The 21,396-nt window shown below is 37.7% G+C and overlaps 1 protein-coding gene across 2 annotated transcripts in view; it reads left to right on the forward strand.

Annotated features, from left to right (window-relative positions):
• furina (furin (paired basic amino acid cleaving enzyme) a) overlaps nucleotides 1–21,396 on the forward strand; it is a 90,976-nt gene that overhangs the window by 1,891 nt on the left and 67,689 nt on the right. Inside the window, exons 1-2 of one of the 2 annotated variants that reach the window (XM_081359677.1) lie at nucleotides 36–81; nucleotides 2,512–2,836. In XM_081359677.1, the coding sequence (XP_081215803.1) occupies nucleotides 2,660–2,836 (177 nt within the window). In that variant the 5' untranslated portion in view covers nucleotides 36–81; nucleotides 2,512–2,659. Of the gene's footprint in view, nucleotides 1–35; nucleotides 82–2,511; nucleotides 2,837–21,396 lie in introns of those variants that run through there. The other variant, XM_081359676.1, reaches the window with a different exon arrangement.

Here is a 21,396-nt window from a genome sequence, read left to right on the forward strand (position 1 = left end):
AGCTTTAAATTGCTGTCAGGAAAGTTACGCACTTCTTGCTTAACCTACTTAATCTGGGTTAGACACACGTTCAGTGCTCAAGTGAGTATTGTTTTATTTTCTTCTCTTCACCTGATAAAAACATTGTGTAGGGAAATGTGACCTGGAGTCGATTGCTTAGTGATAGAAATTTACCGTCCATGTGAAGAACTTGCTTGTAAACAGATTTTCGTGTGAATATTTATTTATTTTTTCACTTTTTTTTCAATAACTGAAGGTTTTGGCAAAAGGTTGTTTTATGTGAAATACTGGTCTTAGAATATGAAGACTAAATTTGTTTATGCATGTGTAGTAAATTGATCTTTATTTGACTCGGTTGTCAAACATTTTGTAGCAATAGTTTTGTGCTCTCATAAACAGTGTTTGGTGATAAAAAAATCTGCTAGCTGTTTACTTTACAGTAATGCTCAATTAGTCTTACCAAACTCGTAATACAATTACAGGCTTTACGTATAGCCTGAATTCTGTCATTTGGGTTGTTTTTCTGTGTTGTGCTTTCAAATCTGAACAAAAAAAGAGAAAGAAATGCAGATTGATTTACTAATATAAGCATATTTTTAATGAAAACATTAAGGCTACTTAAAACAAGTATAAAGGTTTTATACAGCATTTTGATTTTTAAATTGCAAAAGTGTTTTTGGGAAATCTTGTGCGTTTCAGAATTTACAGTATAATTTATTTCCTGATGGTAATGAGCAAATTTGTGGTAGAACAGGTAGTGCGTCTGACTCTGGATTTCAGTGAAATCTACTAGTGTAACCCAGCTGACTGCATTCTTTTGACATTGTTATGGTGGGAATGACACTGAGAACCTATCAAAAAGCAGGTAAATGGGGACATGTCATTTGAGTCAACGTGGAAATGTGCTCCACATTTGTTAGGTAGAATAATAGAGTAAAATCTCTTGTTGTTGTTTTTTTTTTTTGCCTTGACGTCAAACAGAATGAAAATGTGAGTTGTCTTATCAGATCTTGGGACAAAATTTCAATTGCCCCTCGTTTAACACAAAAAGAAGACATATTGTCTAATGAGACTGTGTAACAAGTGTTTATGTGATTTGTAAAATAGGCCATTAAGGGTGTGGACAGAATCGCTCCACCTACATTTACTCATCATATAGTTCTGCTGAAGCGAACCAGACTTGTTTAGAGCAAGCAAGGGTTTTTATTCTTATTTTTTTTTGGGTTCAAATAAAGTGCAAGCCAAACTTATCCCACCAGTCACTAAAAAATGGTTTCCGAAAAAAACTTTTCTCTGCCTTTAGACGAATGAATGGACAAAATGCAGGGTGAACTGAGTACGTTGATTTATTCCCTAATGAAACGGTAAGTTTCTAGCAAGTTGAGCCTCAAGTCAACAAGAATCTTGCATCAGAGTTTGCTTAGTCATAAGAGAGGAGAAGCAGAATGATGGTTTTGAAGTGAGACAACAGTCGGTCACTGAACATGGACGTTGATTAATATTTCTGTGGAAGAATAAGTCAACTGTGCTCCCTCCCATCTTTGGATAAGTGGTGGCTTACCAGCAAACATGATGACTTGGCAGTTGGCACATTATTTATGGAAGTCAGAAAGCTTCCATTTTTTTTTTCGTTTTCAGCGAAAATACTTTGTTGGCTTCTTTTGATGATTGTACAGTATTAATGTCTTATTGGATCTAAAGGGGAGTTGGATAGCGATTAAATCACTGGCGGTTGCAGAAATATATTTACTGTTGCTTATTCACAGGCATTCATACTCGACTACAATCCAGCTGTACCAGGCGGCAGATCATGTGACATGATGCTGTATAGTTGCGTAAATTTTCTGTTGCTCAAGTCACCTCAAATTGTCAACTCTATTTGAAAACAATTACCTTGATCCCTCCAAATCTCTGCGTAACAGTTCGTTGTTATGCGAAGGAGGCAGCGGGAACCGGCGAACATTGAAGACTTTAATAATAAAATAAACAAATACAAAATGATTTTTGTCCTGCTCGCCACACTCTGTCAGTGTGAACACCTTTTAATTTTCACTGTCAGACTTTTTTGGTACTCTGGAAAGGTTTTTGGAAAGACGTAGATGTTTTATATCTAAACTTGGACACAGTCACCTTTGATAACCGATCACTCTAAATTGTAATGTAGACATGCGTTTTACTTGAAACAATATGTATTGTGAATAAATGCGAATTGAATATTTTGTCTACGATCTCAGGTAGACATAGAAAAATATATACTTCACTCCCTCACAGCCTTTTTTACATTTGTATTTAATAAAATATATGACTATTTAAGTCCTTTAACTGATTGAAATGAAACCCGTGCATTTTCACCGGAACATTTTGTTTGGGTGTCCTGTTAATTTTTAATCTAGCCTAGTTAGTCAGTTCCACAGTATTAAAGCTCATCTGTGATTCATATCCTCAATTATTCTCTTGCACCTGCAACTCAAATGACTCATTCTGCAATCTTCCATCTTTTTCTCTCCCCAGGTGATTCCTGAAGCGCTCCGAGTCCATCTCTCTTCCCCGGCTCCGTCTCTGCATGTGCCCGGGGCAGCACAGATATAGCAGTGGGCCGCTGTGCTGACGGACTTGGTGACATTAGGAACTCCTGCCTTGGTTCCCTCCATTGTGTCTAATGGATCTCAGGCTTGCCTCATTGACGCTCTGTACACTACTGATTCTCGTGACCTCTGGGCCACAGCCATCCATTGGAGAGAAGGTTTACACCAACGCATGGGCCGTCCACATCACAGGGGGAGAGCAGGAAGCTAACCGGATTGCCAGCAAGCATGGCTTTGTAAACCACGGGAATGTGAGTGTTATGTTCAGACAAGTAATTATTGTATGTTTGGCTCGCTTGGGTTGGGTGGCTTGCTCATCTATGTGCATCCATGTTCCTTTTTGAAAATGAAAGGCGTTAAGGCCTATTGAACTGCTTTTATTTTTAATGATCAAGCCGTTTGGATTTTCTGAGCAATATGGTGTCATATTGCTCATGCTCCGTCCACAACCACTGACGGACTGTCCCGTATTAGCATATATTTCCTCTCTCGGCCATTTGTGTACTTTCAGCCAAGGCATCACTTTACCTGTCTTGTGTCGACACCCCCCACAGAAGAGAGGGTCTCAAACACTGACTGTCCACTTGACTTTGAAGAGAACTTTTAAAGCTTGCTGCCGCTGCACCATGAGATTCTAATTAGTAAAGATGCAGATTTGTCCTTTTCTTCCTCTCACTTCTTCCCCCAATCTGTAGAACTCATGAATTTTTGAATATTTCCTGCATGTTACGTCTGAATGCTCTGACTCTCTCTGAAGGAATGCATAAAACATCTTCCTCTTTCTCCGGTTGTCATTTGATATTCTCAGCTTGTAACATGCCCTTGACTTGACTGTAGACTCGTGTGGAAAGCGCTGCCACCTCACTTCCTGACCACGATACAATTTTTTTTTTTCACATGCAAAACTTATAGGTTTTGTTTCGATTAGACAGTTTTGCAACTTCCTGCTCTTGAACAAAACTGATCCGATTTTTCATTTACCATAAGTAATTGAAAGCACATTATAGTAGTCGGGAGTCAATTCATTAGGTTAGATGATTAATTTAGATGTATATTACAGCCCACCCTCTAGTAATGGGTTCACTTTAAAACGCAAACAGCCCTGTGTCCAGATGGTACTGTAAAGCCAGGTGATGAATGGATCCTTGCACGCATTGTCGGGAGCACTGAATATGCTGCGGTTAGTAATTGCTGAAAATGAATGCCTCAGGGTCCACGCTGGCATTCAGTCCTGTATCTCTTGAGAGATGAACTAATAACGCTGCCATTTTTAGTGTTGCGAGGCAGCGTGTGTGCGCAGCTTTAAAAATGCAGCTTCTATGCTCAGGTTTATTCATGATGACTTGTCACTGAGGCTGTGTTTACACTGCAAGTCTAAATGCACAGATCTGATCTTTTGACCATATATCCATTTCCACTTTTGTGGTCCTGCCTGTTTACCTTCACTTTAACACATGACTGGTATCTGATTTCTGTTTACATTAATCCCCACCCAAAATGATTCTGTTGGTGATCGCTTTACTCTGCGACATGGTTGACTTTCAGATTTTGAATGTCCTTACTAGAATTATTTATATAATGGTATATAATAGTTGATTGGCCATGATTATTTACCAGCATGGACTAGTTAAAATCTGACTGAACGGATTTAGTCCGGAAAATATTGGTAATTTTCGTTTGTTTTATCTACAGTTCGTTTAGATTTATATTTCTCAGCAACAAGGAGATAAATTCAATGTATCTTATCTTTCAGTAGTGAAGCTGTTTTATTTATAAAATTCACGAGGCAGAGGTTGAAAACCAGTTTCTATGCTCCTGAATGGTTCTGTGTGCGTGCAATTTTGCAACCATATATAAAGTTTCGACCTCAAAAAAAAAAGCTGTGAGTTTTAGTGCGAGCGCATACAGGCTCTCCTGCTTCATAATGTGGCATTAAAAAGTTATCTTTGTGGCAAATGCGTCGCCCTCGCCTCTTGTGGTGTCTGGGAATTCCAAGGGGAACCGGGTGTACGTGTTTAGACGCAGGTCAGATGTTCTGATATCTGATATGTATCTGATTTAAAACCACATTTGGAAGTGGCTCAGAACGTGCCAGTGTAAACGCAGCCTGAGTGATGGTTTCGCAGCTGTCAAAGTGCATTACTACAGGCATATTTCTGCTTTTATCATTGGTAGAACTGGAGTTGGTTTTGTAGGACCAGCCAAGGCAGGCATTACTATTTATTGCCATTATTATTACTATAGCCTACTATTTAAAAGCTTAGTGTGTCCATAAATGGGTTAAAAATCCCATAGACTTATATTGAGCCATAGAGACTAGAAAGTCATATAGACTTGTGCATGGAAGTTTTATTTTGAAATCTGTTTCTGATGATCTTCATGATTTTCTTGGAACTGGAACCAGAACCCTTTGATTCATGTTAAAGAACTAAACATGTAATTTTGATTTGCATTATCATTACATTTAGCAATTTATTGCCGGAGCTTTCTTTGAAACTGTTGGTTATAATCGTAAGAAGGGGAAAAACTTGAAGCCACAGGATGCTTTTGAGCTTGAAACGGAGAATGTTTATGTTGGACTGTCGAGCTGTTATGGATCACTGTAAATCACCTGTGATCTTTTATAATAAGATTGTAGCATGGTTTTTCTCACTGTGAGACCGCTGCAGCTCCGCAGAACAGAAATCACACCTGGCCGAGCCCCAGACCCACATTGTGTGATGAGACATGCTGACAGCACTGTTGGCAGAGTTTGAAAAGCGTATTGTTTGGTTACACTAGTGCCGTGGGCTTAACGTTTTTAACATGTCTCATTTGTGTTCCAAGTGGAGGATTTCTTCTACAGACAGAGAAAAGCTTCTGATTTATCCAAACAGTACCTGCTCTTTTTCTTGTGCATTTGAAGATGCTTTTGTGTAGTTTTTTCCTCTCTGTTTTTCTTTGGTGATGTAATGAGTGGTATGAATAAGCCGTTGATGTGCTCTCGAGTGTGAAAACATTTAACTTAGAAAAATACTTTAGAATTTCCTTTCGAATTTTTTTCGGTTAAATATTTAAAGGGATAGTTCACCCAAAAAGGAAAATTACCCCATGTTTTACTCACCCTCAAGTTGTATGACTTTCTTCTTTCAGACGAACACAATCAGAGTTATATTAAAAAATATCTTTGCAATATCATTCCAAGCTTTATAATGGTAGTGAATGGCGGTCCTGATTTTGAAGTCCAAAAAAGTGCAATTAAAAAAGGGTTAATAAAAATAAAATAAAAAAATAGCTTGAATGTAACTACACCTTGCCTCATTTCGTATATGATTGATTACAAGGTAGTTTGCGACGCATTTTTGAGAGTCTTTGGTTCAGTGCAGTTTTAATTCAGTTTTAATGCATTTGCGGTTAAATTATAAACACCACATGGACATATAAACAACATTAAAAGCTTGATTTTCAACACAGGGGGACTTTAAGTGAGGCGATGTGACTGAGGGAAAAGAGTGAAATAATAAATGAGATGACTTGGCTATGTTATTGAGGGGTGCCATTATTAGATTTATGAAGAGAAGCTGTGAGCACGGCAAAGTCTGCAAAGAAAATGTGGGTTAGAGGTGGATCCCTTTAGGTCCTGGACACCATCCAGATACATCATCTCATTATTTTCCTGGTTGCTTGGTCAGGATACATTTTGTTACCTCCCCTGTGTTTGTAGTTTAGGCAGCCGTTGTGACTCGATGGTTTCACGGTGAAGTCTTTAGGATTGTCTGAGACATCTGTTCCATTTTAGTTATCTTTGCTTTCATTCCCTCATGATCATAATTCACAGACGCTCTAGGGCCAAATCATGGTGGAATAGTTTTTTTTTTTTTTTTTTTTACTTTTAATGTAGTATGTTGTAGATGGCAACTTTCCCATGAAGACCAATTATGAATCCCACCCAAAATCACTTTGAATTGTCTGTGAGAAATTCCTTGTTCCATTTATTTTATTATTATGTTGATGGAAAACAAGGGCTTGGATTACCAGAAATGAATTTGTTTGAAGGATTTCACAGCTGGGAAACCAGACGGATCCTTGCAGGTGTTTGCGCTGATGTGGAGGGAAAGCAAGATCCTGGGCTGCAGCTGAAGTTTTATGGCACGCAATTGTGCCAGGACTACAAGGCAGTAGATTTGCTTCAAGGCAGAAGTTGAATTATAGGGACTTGCTCAATATCATGATAATGTGCCTCTGTAGTTGACTGACACAAAATGTAAACAAGTTACTTTTTTAACTTCAGTAATGCTGTTTAAAAATATTGGTAATGCCCTTAAGATGATGTCGGATTAAAGATGATGTCAGAAGCATGTATGAAATGAATTGATAGTCAGAAATGAGAGAAGTGTTCTAGTTTGTGAGTTTATGAGAGTCTTGCAGTTGCATTTAGTGCCTTGCCTACTAACCTACATCCTGCTAGCTTACAAATTAATGTTCAAAGCCAAATTTCACTAATTCATACATACAGTCCTGCTGTTTGCTTTCTTCTCCATGTTGTGCTTTTTACCATTACTAAGAGACTCATTTAGTAGTTCCCGTTACAAAGGCTGTGTTGTTTTTCTAAATGAGGAGGACAGCTGATATTTCTAATGTTTTATTTACAGACAGCTTTTTAGTCAAGCTAGCACATCATAAGCTAACAACAAGAGAACTTTTGAGTTTGATCAGTTGTTTCTTGATGAGTAGCCTAATCATCAGATAAAGGATAGAATTGAACTGAATTGAACTCGGTTCAGTTTGAATTAATAATCAAATGAGAAATACTGAATTGGTGTGCTTTGATAGTGGTCAAAACTCTGACCCAGTTTGTTTGCTGGCTTCCATGACTGCAATGCACTGGGTGTCGAAACACTATTGGGAAAATTGGCAGTGGGCGGAAACACACAGACCAAAAAAAAAAAAGACATTCTGATATGGAACGCACATTTCAAAGTAATTGTACAATAGCATTGTTTTTCAGAGAAGCCAGTTTGTGAACTTAGCATTTTTCCTAAATATCTGCTAACATATTATGGTATTCTTATGCTTTAGAACAGTCAAAAAATGACAAAGCACCTCTAAACATCAAATATGTTCAAATTGGCTGCCGTTGTGTGAAGTCACGCAACGTTCTCCCTTTCAGTGTGTACAGACCAATTAGTTGTCGTTGGGAAATTGTCTTGACTTTTCCAGACTATTTTTATTCCATGTCACTTGAAGGCTTTCATATAATGATGATTTTGTTCTCGTAATGTCTTGCTTGTTTGCTTTAACCTTATTTCTGTGTCTACAGCACAAGATGCAGGTTATATTGCATCTGGATGCAAAGGTTATTTTACCCCATTACCTGGTTTACCTTCCTAGAAGCTACTTCATAAAGAGAGGATTGCGGAACTTTAAAAACAAATCTTGTCTTTTGTCCTCACAACCATAATACTATTTTGCAAAAGATTTTTTACTTGCCGTCCCAATGATTTATAGCTTTTGATAGGTTCCCATGCCTTTCTTTGGAACTGTGGGGATCTTGAGTCAGAAAACAGCACTTGCCACATTCATGGGAACCGCAAACATGTTTCAAGCTCGCTGTTTTTTTCTCAGTAGCTGTCGTGGTGTTCTACTGTGGTTCATGTATCTTATTTAACCCTTTTTAGCTTGCTCAAATTCCTTTCACTCCCTCAAAAATGTTACAATGAAAGATAATATGAAGGCTTAAGGCTAAAAATTACCCAGAAGGAAAGAGGAAGAAAAAGCGCATAATTGGCCCCCAGAGAGTTTAAGCTGTTGAGAGGAACTGGCTCGTCGTAGTCCATGATAGTCCAGACTGACACTCTTCAATAGAGTTGTCCAGGTATTTCCTTTCCTACTCTCCATTTTATCTAAACCGTTTATTTAGTGAAGTGGTTTATACTAGACTTTAAAAAATAGATTTCCATTTTCTCAGAAATCCATTGTTTTTCATCACATTGGTTCAAAGAGGTGTCCTTACAAGATAAATATTGCATCACAATTCACTGTTTTGTAACTCAGCATGTTGGTGCAAGTGATTGTTGATAAGTTTTTAACTGTCAACTTGCCTTCTCCGCAAAGCACAGCAGAAAGAATGAACCCTTAAAGCTAGGGTGTTGATTGCTCTTGATTTGAATCTTTTTGCCTTTTGTTTTTCAGACATATAAGAGTGTATTATTCCACTCCATAGAGTCTGCTTCATTGTCTTTATGCCTGTTCTTTCCCCTATGGCTCCCCACCGCTCCCTGTAGACAATCACACCACAGTTGGATATTTCTAATGAAAGCTATAATGAGCTATGAACATTGACTTGTCTTTTATGATAGAGGAAGAGTGAGAATTGAGGGTGAGAATACTCTTTTGACTAGTCAGGTTTTTCGGGCACCGCAAGCATCAGTCTTAACTCTGGTTGATTTTCTCAAGACCACAGTGCAAGATCTTTAACTCCTCGAGTCGATAGACATTGACGTATCGATCTACATGCATGTGACTAGTTTTATTCATTTGTTGTGCTTGTAGAAACAACCTCTTTTTCCTCTGCTTTTTTTACTCTTTGATTAGAATGAAGTTCTAGCCTAATTAAAATGTGAATTTTTTTTGGTTTCTTGTTTTGAAAACTAAAAATATTTACATACTTGAACGATTACCCATTGATAACAATAAAGTTTAATTTTATTTAGTTGTCTAATTAAATGACTTTACATTTTAAATTAAAATGTATAACCAATTTAAATTAAGATTGTTTGCCTGGTTGCGCACAAGCATTGAAAGATGGAGCAGAACATCAGAGAGATTTTGGGGTGGACTCTTTCGACTACTTAGCCTATATGATTAGTCAACACTTTTCTCTAGTTAGGTTGTCGGGCCCAACTGAACACTTCAGTTTCAGATCATATGATTCTGAGCAAGTTGTCATGTGCCATCCCCCTCCCTGACATCAGCTGGTTGTATCATATAAACTAGCTGTGGAAAGCAGTCTACTTTTAAGTGCTTCTAGTGCTACCTGTGTAGTTCAAGCTGAAGTAGCCATAAAGCCTAAATGTTCTTTGTAATAAAGATCCCACCTCTTAAAGAGTTGGTGTTTGTTTGAAAGCCAGCTACATTTCCAGACAGTATAAAAAGCCAGTTTGTTTTATAATGTAATGACGTAATGCAAAACTCAGTGAATTTATGTTCTTGAGCAGCCTCGGGTGGTGTGTTCCTGTTTGGAAGGCTTTCTTACATCTGTTGACATCTTTTCACACATCTTAAGCCCAAGCGTCCTGCCAGACTGTTAAAGACCCACAACAAGTCATCTGCAATGTGTCTGCTGCTGCTCTAGTAATTAATCGAGTTCCCCTGAGCTAACGAAGGACTAGAAGGGCATTTTGTTTTGTTGATCATTTATTAAAAGTGTGTTTTGGTATTTTGTATCATTTTTTTTTTTGTATAAAAAAAATTAAAGAACCCATGCAGTTTTTCTTTTGTGTTGACTCATCTCCTATTGAACACGAAGTTTGCCCATGACTTCTAAAATTAATCAGAAGTTTAGTCTCAGTAACTTGTATATATAATTTATAATACTGCAGAAGATTTCTTTTTAAATGAATGCTGTTCTTTCAGATATCCAGGTTTCCACAAAAATATTAAGCAACAATAATGTTTTCAACAATAACATGTCTTTTGATCATCAAATCAGCATATTAGAATTATTTCTGAAGGATCATGTGATACTGAAGACTGTTCATTTTTAACATATTTGAAAATAGAAAACTCATTTAAAATTGTAATAGTTTTTCATAATTTTTGTGATTTAATTTTTTATTAAATAATTGCAGCCTTGGTGAGCAAATTATATTATGGGGGAAAAAAACATTAAAAATGTTACTGACCCCAAACTTTTGAATGTGTATATTTCCTTATTTTTCAAAAAATACTATTATTTGCATAATATTTGTTTGGTTTTTAACATATAGGACAGGCTATCGTTGTCTCCATTTTAAATATTTAGAGCTTTGATCAATGCAGTCTGTGTGTTACCAAGTTGAAAAATGATCTGACTTGAATGATCCAGCAAGACACTTTTAATATGTAGGCTAATGTATAAGACAGTATGCGTGCACTCTAATTAAAGTTGGCTAATGTTGTGATTTCAGAATGTTTGATTGTCTTTTGTATGTTTGCTTCTTAAATTTTTTTTTTGTGTGTGTGATTTCAGTATTTAATGGATGATTGGATTTGTCTAAATGTTTTTCAACACTCCAGATTAACACTGTTTAACTGGTCAAACATTACAAAGTTTATCAAAGATTTTCTTGTAACACATTTAATGAGCAGATTAGTTGAAGCTAAATGGTTTGTTTTGAAATCAGGCATAGAGTTGCTCTTGCCCAGTCTGAAACTAAAGGAGAAAAGGATCAGATTTAGTGGTTTTGTGGAAAATAAGGTTTCAGATTTGTCCAGTATGTCAATACTGTACACTGATAGTCCTGAGAATCTTGACTACGCCTCATACTTGCAAAACAAGCTCTAACTTGAGGTTGCAGACAACAGCAGGGTAATGATACAACAGTCTGGGGTTTGGTCTGGTCTTTAACCACACCTCGACACCTCCACACAAAACATCTCCTTCAGTTTCAGAGAAATTACACCCCTGTTATAATAAACCATTGTTGCAAACCTGCAACCGGGGTGAACTCTCTCAGCATGACAGATTTGAAGCGACACTAGCAGAATCTGATCGTTCTTTTTAGCCATGTCCTTTGCTGTGTTGCAGCTTCAGCAGCTGTCCAGAGTGAAAGATAGACTCGAGAAATGGAAGCGGAATCCGTAACCAAAGCCAGATGTGTTTAAGGTGTGAGCTTAATGTCCTTTTTTTCAAGCATTGTCACCCTGCCTCCCTCTCCGGCTCGGGTTTCTCCACAAACCGTTTAATTAAGACATGGCATAGTTCGACATGGTCGGATAGAGTGAGATTTCATTAGATTGTCTGCATTTTTCCCCCCTTTTTTCACCAAGGCCTTGGCTCAATTTGTCAAGGCCAAGCTCGTGTGCACGCCATGCCCCTTGGCCTGTCACAGAGATAAATCATCTGTGAACGGATAGGAATTGCTTAAAACAAACGAGTTCTTGAGCTAGACTAAAAAAAAAACAATGTCTTGACATTGTGCTGGGCTTGTCTAGAGTTGAAGGTGCTTGTGCTTCGTCAGTGTAAGGCCAGTGATGAATTTTGAATGATAATTTATTGTCTATAACAAAAGCTTAGAGAATGTAGTATATTTGGGAAATATAGAAGCAGAATGGTAAATGTATTCTTGATCTTGGTAAGAGAAGTTGAGTTGCCCTTAAAATGTTTTTACAGCCAACTGAACACTTCCTGTAATATCACAGATTCACTTCCTACAGGAAGGCTGTTTCAAAAGGTTGATAGCAGTCTTATGTTGACTTTTAAGATGACCCATTTTAGCTAAATCATATAGCAGCATCATGTGTATCTTTCATAGAGAAGGCATTCTCAGAATACATTCCATCTGGGAAAGAGTTATCCAAGAATAATGAAGCTAGAGAAATGTTGTATGCTTATGTTAATGTTTTTTTTTCTTTTTTTTTCTGAAAGGTCTAGTCTAACAGACCCAATTTACCCAATACTTGTGTGTACTTAGTATTAGTACTGTATTTAGTTATTATAGATAGGGCAGTTGTTGTCTAATTTTTTAGATAGTCAGACTGGTAGCCCGAAGGTCACAGGTTCAATTCTCAATACCGACAGAAAATGACAGAGGTGCCCTTGAGCAAGGTACCTAACCCCCAATTGCTCCCCAGGCGCCACAACATGGCTGCCCGCTGTCCACGGTTTGCAGTGTGTGTGTGTGTGTGTGTGTGTGTTCACTACTCACTGCTCCTAATGTGTGTTCACTAAATGGGATGGGTTAAATGCAGAGGACAAATACAGAGTATGTGTTACCATACTTGGCCTTCACTTCGTCAAATGACTAAAAAGACTGTGGTAAGTGGACCTCTGACTCGCTAAGATGACATGCTCCCCCCAAATATAAGTATATATGTATTTTTTACTTTACACTACAGTAGTCAAATTTCTTCACTGGCAAGATATTAAACTCTTGAGCTTTTATTTTGGTGGAAAACTGCTGATACCAACAGGTATACAAATGCTTCTTTATTACAAATAGTGAAATCATACTCAAGCATGTAGGACATTTTGCGAATATGAAATTAAAGAGTAACTTCCCCATGTCGCGTTTCCTAATGCACTGTAAACTTGAGTAAACCAAGCCACTATGATAAGATGTAAACGCATGCAGTTACATTTTTTTAACTGCTAGAGGGCCAAAAGTTACATACTGTACCTTTAATTAAATTACAGCTTTTTGCCATATAGCCATTTTGATTTTATCTGGATTGACAGATGGCTCAAAACACAGCAATTAATATCTTTTATGATATTATGAGAGTGTAAAAATATTTTCAGTTCATTATGAAACTGTGGCAGGACAGATTAGATGGGTTACAGTCTAGGTAGTTAATGGGAAACACTAAGAAATATCACAATATTGGCTTGGCAAGATGCAGTGTACAGATTCACTTGTGAGGATGCATTTCAGTTATGATTCTATCTTCGAGGATGTAGGCTGTATACGGCAAGGAACCTGGGTTTGGTGCATCACTGTCAGTGTTTCCTAACATTTGTCCTTTTCTTTCCACTCAGTAAAGACATTCAGTTGCAAGCATCTGCAAGCCCAGGTGTGTGTTTGTGTACTTTTGCGGCTTATCAGGAGTTATGATTTTGTAATTAATTCTTTTGCAATAAAAGCATTTTAGTGTTGCCCAGGGCCATCTAGCTGGTAATCACACTGGGAGACTAGAGTGGAATGTGAGACGCTCTACATTTATACGGAGATTAGATGTCACAACTATTTTAATTGAAGCTTTCAAATTTGAAGCGTGCGAAGTGTTTGTGCATTACCGGACTAATGCCAAGATATTTAATTTGTGCTGCACTCAAACTTTGATGTTGTTATATGATAAATCGATGCTGCTTGGTTTCAGAAGTCAAAACTGCAGTTTTGTTTAGCTGAAATCACAGCAAATGAGCATTTGCATTGCAAATGAGCTCACTGACATTGGGCATTGCTTAAAGACCTGTTTGTATGAGACTGTTTTTGAAGAGAGGTCCCAGAAGAACAGGTGACCTCTGCGGAACGAACTCAATTAACAAGAATTTGCATTTACAAGAACACATAATGCGTACCCAAAAATTCATTATTACACAGTGCTTGGATGTTTTGAGCCGTGCTCTGATTTGTATTCCTTCCGTTTTAAGGTCATGTGCTAATTTTATATGTTGGTTAGCTAAATAGGCAAACTTTTTATAAATCAGTACTGCATTAATGTTCTTTACTTTTAAGTTTGGGGTAATTAGGAACTCATTTACAAGAAAAACTAAATGCTTGTATTTGCATTTTGGAGATTTGCTTGTGTGTGTGTGTGTGTGTGTGTGTGTGTGTGTGTGTGTGTGTGTGTGTGTGTGTGTGTGTGTGTGTGTGTAACTCAAAATCAATAAGTTCAAAATGCCCTGTTGTTCTTCTAGCAATCTCAGAGTTCTTTAAGATGACTTTAATATTCACATGGTAATGATGCTTCTTAAAAGTCATGAGCTTTCTGATAAACTTTGAACTTCATGAACTCATTGAGAATGCAGAATAATTCAGAAACAAACATTCTTTAAAAGTGCACCTAATTACTTTTTAATGGCCAACTGGTATCGTATCTAGAATGCAAGGTCAGTTCTTGAATTAAAACATTTGCTTTACAAATTTCATTAAAATAAAAAAAGAAGGGATGCACTAGTAGGATTTTTAAATGAGAAAAGTTAAAAAATACATGCATTAAGGTATAGTAAAGTAATCAAATGTAAAATAACACTGCATATTCTTCACTGTATGAATTATATTAATCCTTATTAAAGTTATTCGGTCAAAAGCAGTGAGCAATCTTTTTTTTTTATTAGCATTGATTAGTAATAGTAATAGGCTGCTGTCATTTTAAGACCTCAAGCACAGATCCAATATGCTGATACTGTTAGACATGATTTTTATTTTCACTTAAAGGCACAATATGTAACTTTTTTGCTTTAAAAATAGCAGAAATCACTATATCTATGTTATATATTTTTTTTAGTTGTGTACTTACATTATCCCGACTGTTTCCAACAACTTTCAAACCAGGAGAAATTTTAATTTAACTTTAATTTTAAGACACGGCACGTTTCTTTATTTCCGTTTTGTCGCAGTCAATGGCGTCATATCCGCGTTGTCCCTGGTTTCCGCTCGTACTGCCATGGTAACCAGAGCCCTCTGATAGTAACCAAGGCGACAGACGTGGACAATGTAGTTCGCAATGTCTATTTGCACGCTGTTGTTGTTTCGTTCAAACATTATGGACCATGGCAAGCAGACTTTGGTTAAAAAATTAGAACTAAAACGAGAATCAATATCAGCGCGGTGTTTTCGAGATGCCGAGAGCTCCCATAGACAGTACATAAACGAGAGCTCCACGTCCGAGACTTCGACCGCTCCTACATGTACTTTATTAAACAGGTGAGCACATTTACATAAAACTAATCAATGTTATATAGTTCAACAATGATAAAATGTTATAATATGATCTGTATGTTATTCTAATGTTGATCTAGCTTACTGCTAGTCTCATACAGACAAACTAACACATAAATTTCAACACATTGAAATGCAGTTTAGTGTGCTAGTGTAATGTTAGACCAAGTGAAACAGCGCTGCGTTACCTCACAAGTTTAATTTGTCTAATAAACTGACCTGTGAGTAGTAATTCTGCACTCGCGTGTAGTTTGGTAGAATGAAATGTCCATATTCCTTTTATATCCGCGGGACTCGCGTCACGTGTGGAGCTGATAGCTGTCTCTTAGCAATCCCGACCTGCTTCATATCACAGTTATGATAAAAACATTGATGTATTCACTCATCCATAAACATTAATAGATCGGTCGGCTTGACGTTGACAACAAGATCCATAATTCTTAGCAAATGTTGCGTCATCAAACTACGCCTTTGTTATTGTAAGAGGTTAGCGACCCCTAGCGGCGAAAAAAATGACATACTGTACGTTTAAGACATAACCGACTTTACTCACCAAAGACGGGCATGGTGGCATAATTTTGTGTGAATTTGTCCTTTTAAGCGCAAGAACACATGAAAGAGAACTTAATTCAGTATTCATGTGCTAGATACACACACACAACATTTCACAGCAAGCACAAAATTGAGTTCTCTTTTGCGTCTTCTTGCACTTGAATATTTAAAAGGCTCAAAAACACATGCATCATCACGAAAGTGAAACCATAACCAGAGAATGTACAGCCAGAGCCACTTCAACCAGAGCCACTGGTTAAGCTGCTAAAGGTTGGTACGTTTTTAATTTTGGTTGTAATTTAGTATTGTAAGCAAATTGAAATGAATGTACTGGACTGCAGCATGTTTGTCTAACATTGCCCACTATGAGGTGGTCTGGATTGTTGCCAGTGCACTTGAATTAATGGGCAACGTACGTACAAACGTATTGTTTTTTTTTTTAGTGTGGGGTTTATTTTGTTTTGTAGTGGAGAGCGGTCTGACATGGAAAACATTCATCTGTTATTCTAATGGAGGGAGACTGACCATAAGAGATAACAAACTCCTGTGTGGGGAGGGGGGAGGGGAGTTCCTGGGTGTTCACAGTCTTTGGATGCCTGCAGTAGATATGGAAGAAATGAATCCTATTAATAGTAATTGAATATTGACATTCTGCAGTGCTCTTACATTTAGCGATCAGCGTAATACTTGAAAGAATTCAGGAGCTCAGCACTGAGGGGGCAAACCGGCTAAAAGCACTTATTTAGTTCTTTTGAAGTTAACTAATGAACAGGATATTCAGTAATTTTATGTAGTCAGGAAGTGGCTCGATATCAACAATAAGTTCTTCTTTCATCTTAATTCATTTGTTTTCTTTTCTGCAGTTCATTTCGCCAACCAATTTAAACTCAATATTGTTTTAATACATTGTATGATCCAGCTAATTAAGAAAGAATTGTTTATCTTGGTCAATTTTCTTTTTCATTTGAGATCATAATTGGCTATCTGATACTAAATTCTAATTTTTAAACCAGAATACAGACTTAAAGTTAAACAACAACAAGATTTGTGCGTTGTCAGGAAACAGTATATAGCCTATATCTTTCTCTATAGGCAATGAGTTATACAGTATAATGTGGAACTGACATGATTCCTCATTAAATTTGAGTACTCGATCTTAAAAAAAACCATTGACTGCAATTTACCTGTCGTATTTATCATCATCATTTTATATAATTATTTGCTATTGTTAATTTGTATTGGATATATGACATAAGATATTACATCGGCCATTTGATAACACTCAATGTCGGTCGACTGCTAACATTATGGAGACCTGCGGAGTGTAATTCTGTCCTGAATGGGGTGCATTTTCCTGGAAGTTGGTTTTTAATGTCTACCCTCATAATCTCTATCTGTCTCTATCTATCTATAAATATGTGCGTGTTTATGTGTCTTCTGTTTCTAACTCCAAGTTGGGGAAAATTATTCCAGCAGCTTTGGCTTGGCTTGCCACTCTTTGGTTTGGAGTTTTGAATTGCTTCTTGGAGATTTCAATGCGAAAAGAGCACTGATATTGTGCTTGGAACAAATTGCTACCCGCTGTTTGTTTTTCGAAGACAAGGCTCGGTCTGAGGCTCGCTCTCCAGACGTATGAATCTTTCTCTACAGCAATAATAATCAACAGAAACCATCGATTAACCGCACACTATGAAGTCATGCAACAGGGACTGGCCACCTGCAGGACATTTATCTACTTGTCTTGGCAAAAACCTCAGATAACACTAGTCTCATTGTGATGACACCAGTGACGGCAGCTTAATTTGCTCCTATTTTGGATTATGAATCCTGGTTGCCGTATGGTACACCTGTTTTCTGCTTGTCAAATCAATCATCTTGCCTTATGCTCACATTGTGTTTGAGGTAGTCAAAATGACCAAAATGCAAATGCTCACCCTGCTATTTCTTTTAGTGTCTCATGCAATGTGCTTCTCATTTTTAAGTTAAAAATAGTTAATCATTTAGTACTTAAAGGGGTCATATAATGGTACATGCACTTTTACAAGTTGATTGCACTGAAATGTCTGTTGGCAGTGCCTGTACACAACCATCCTATCATGATAAAAATCCATCCAGTGGTTTTGTTTTAATCTCCTTATATGTTTGACCCTCTCTGAAATCAAGCCGTTCGATATTGTGACGTCATAAGATCGTACGCCCCTCCCGCTATTGAGATTGACAGCCGTGTTTCAACACAAGACCCGCCCTGAGCGAGCTGTGACAGCCGTCATAGTAGTCCGCCATTGTTGTTATGCTGGAGTAGAATGGCGTCTAAGCGATTGTGGTGTTCTGTTCTTAGATGTAATAAGGAACACAGCAGTCATTTGGATGTTCCTAAATCCGAGCCGTTGAAGATGCAGTGGCTGAGTTTTGTTTTTGAAGCGATATGCCCAAAGGATTGACGCTGGGATTCCCTCACGGGGATTCCCCAGGATCGTCCATGCTTTCATGTTTGCGCGAATCATTTCACACCAGACAGCTTTACAAACGAGAAAAAACGGATCGGTACCAACGTGCTCCTGCTGAACCTCCAGAAGATGTGAGTGTAATGTTTTATTAACCTTTATATTAGTATTTATATTAATCTTTGCGAAATTTGCCAGCCTTGCTGCAGGCTTCACGATGAATGCGTCTAAGGTTTACACTCAGGGTACATTACAGCATGTTTTCTATGTACGACATTCTCAATATATTTCATAATCCCACGTTTATAATGAACAACACGTGGTTATTGTGTTAGAAATGGTGTATGCACAGAACAGAGGGGCGGGGTGAGCAAAGCTCGTTATCATTTAAAGACACATGCACTGAAACGGCGTGCTGAAAACAGAGCTGTTTTTGACCAGGTAAAATGAGTGTTTTCTTACAATACTAATGAGAATTTTTAATTAAAGTATATTACAAACTTTTAATTTAGACCCTAAAGAATCATATTAGCTTGTACAAAAATGGCATTATATGACCCCTTTAACATTAATTATTTTAACGGACCCTTTTCAGATTTCCGCGGGTTCTCAGAAGCGGAAGTCGCCATAGTTGGGTAAACTTCTATGTGTTTCCATTTGCTCCAAAATAGATTTGCGATGTTGATAACAGCAGAGATGCGTCATCACAATCTGCGGAAAAAGGTCCATAACGGGTTGTGTTCCGTTACATTTCATCAGTTGTATCCCATTTAGCTGGGTTCTATGTGTACGCCCCCAATCATCTCCAAACGCGTTGAGCACTGTTGGTGTGCCAACTCTAACAATACTGCCTAAAATGCAACCAAACCATTTCATTTTAATTGTCTGAATACATAGGTGTGTTTTCATAATCAGTCATTGCTTTCTCTATTTAAGTCCATCCCTATTCAGGCCTATGCAGTACTATTGGTTATGTGTTTCTGTGTAATGCCTAGTTCCTCCGAGACTTCAGTAACCTTGAATTAAGGTTAAAGCTTCAGTATCAGAAGAATAATAAGCCAGATCTGGTTTGTTAACCATCACGGGTAACCTAATTTTCATAACACATGAAATTTTAACCTGCTCATTTTAATGGATAATTCACCCAAAAATTGAAATTTCAATTACCATTTACTCACCCTCATGTAATTCTATACCTGTTTGATATACCTTTCTTTCTTCTGTGGAACAAAAAGTGTATCAGTATTTTTTTCCTCCATATAATGAAAGTCAATAGTCAACAGACCTTGATTGACCCTGACTTTCACTGCAAGAACAAAAAGAATTGAAAACTTGTTTAATGTCTCCTATTACATTTACACAGCAATGAAACAACATGATGACAGAATTTTTATTCGGGGTGGACTTTCCCTTTAACAATTACAGTTCAGTTTATGGGACTCTAACAAAAATTGAATTTTTGAGTTGAATATGAAATGAAGATGCCCTTTTTCTCTCTGTCTGGCCCCCCCAAAAAAGTGTATGCATTTATTTTGTTGGTAATAGGAATTGAATGATTGAGTACAATTTCAAATGTTCACCTCTGCCTCAGCTCCATCTGGGACCTGTGGCAATTATTTTAAATTCAAAAAAAATGTATTTGGCTCAGCGAATAGCTCAAGGGTAAGTTCGCCAGGGAACACTTGACCGCAGCGTCTCGGACAGGAAACTTGGGCAGGTTATAATTGGAGAGCCCCAGCAAGCCAGATTCACTCGCGTACGCATCTTTGTTGACTCGTCGGGATCATGTCCAGCCTACTCCGTTTGGGTCCTCCACAACTTTGGTCCATGGTACCAAACCACACGGTGTGCAATTACGGGCATGTGGAAATAGCTGAGCTATGTTTCGTCTGGGCGATTCTGCAACCAGTAGGCTTTTGTGTACAGAACACAGCCGACCACTTCTATGGCATGGCATTGAATTCGCTTTAACAAAAGCTGCTAGTAACAGCTGCACTGCAATAGGAACCCACTCGTTAAGCTATTTTGTGCTTTTTAAGTTTAATGTTTTGTTTGAGGAAACACTTGGATGTTTGCGAACTGTTGTGAGGCCAATGTCAGACAAAAGAGATGTTTAATGGTGCTGGGTGGTGAGTTGTTTAGTATGCTGTCTAATATTTAACAGGAGCGCATTTATCTCATGCAACCCTGACGGTAGTGCTTAAAGCAGGTCCAGGAGCTGATGTTTATTTATTAGATCCCGCAATGTGATATTAGTCGCTCATACAGGGATCGTAATGGAGTCCATGTGACTCGTTTTTATGAACTTCAAAGAGCTCCCCGTGGCCTCTTGTGCTGTCATCTCTCATCACCAGTCAGCATTGCGTCCACGTTGACCTGCGACCTCAAAACTGTCGCCATAGTGACCGTCTGACCTTCCCGAGCTGCTACAGAAGTTGGGAGTGGAAGTGGCCTCCGGGGAGGGAATGGAATGTTCTGTGTTAGAACTGAACAGAGCGGCGCAGCCTAATCACAGAACAGTATGGGATCATACGTGCACCTGGGACAACTCAAGGCTGCACTTACTTTTACTCTACACAGATATTTATAAATTGCTGATACTGTAGAAATCGCTATAAATTCCTAATGAGAAACACTCAATGAAGGTTGATGTATTGCTTTATATTATTTTGGGTGTGGTTGGAGGTTGCCAATTGTTTTTAGTGTTAACATTGTTTTGGCCACATCTTTGTTACAGACCCATTTGCAAAGCTGTTTAAACAACCACCAAAATGAACAGTAGCAATTGTGTGAAGAAGGGATCGTCCCTTCTTCACACAAATTACATAATTGGAAATTACATAATTGGGAAATTATTGGGAATTGAGAAAAGTCACTTAACTGTCTGTAGAGGAAATAGTTTGATTACGTGATTGTGCAAATGATGCGTTACATTTTTGAAAATCACAGGCAATCATTTCCAAAGAAAACTGATTTCGATAAGGATAAAGAAAGTGAAGGAAATGAGGGATGTTTGTGAGACTTCCACTGTCTACTTAAGACGCATTTATTAGTAATTTTGAGTTTTACACAATGTAATAATCAACCAGAGCTGCATCAATTAGATATTGCTGTAATTTGCTTTATAATGTGTGCTCTTTTTCAGTGTTCTTTTTTTATTTATTTAACGTTCATAAGTTTGGAATCAGTTTT

The sequence above is a fragment of the Scardinius erythrophthalmus genome (genome assembly GCF_964197995.2).
Source record: "Scardinius erythrophthalmus genome assembly, chromosome: 2".
Lineage (NCBI taxonomy): Eukaryota > Metazoa > Chordata > Actinopteri > Cypriniformes > Leuciscidae > Scardinius > Scardinius erythrophthalmus.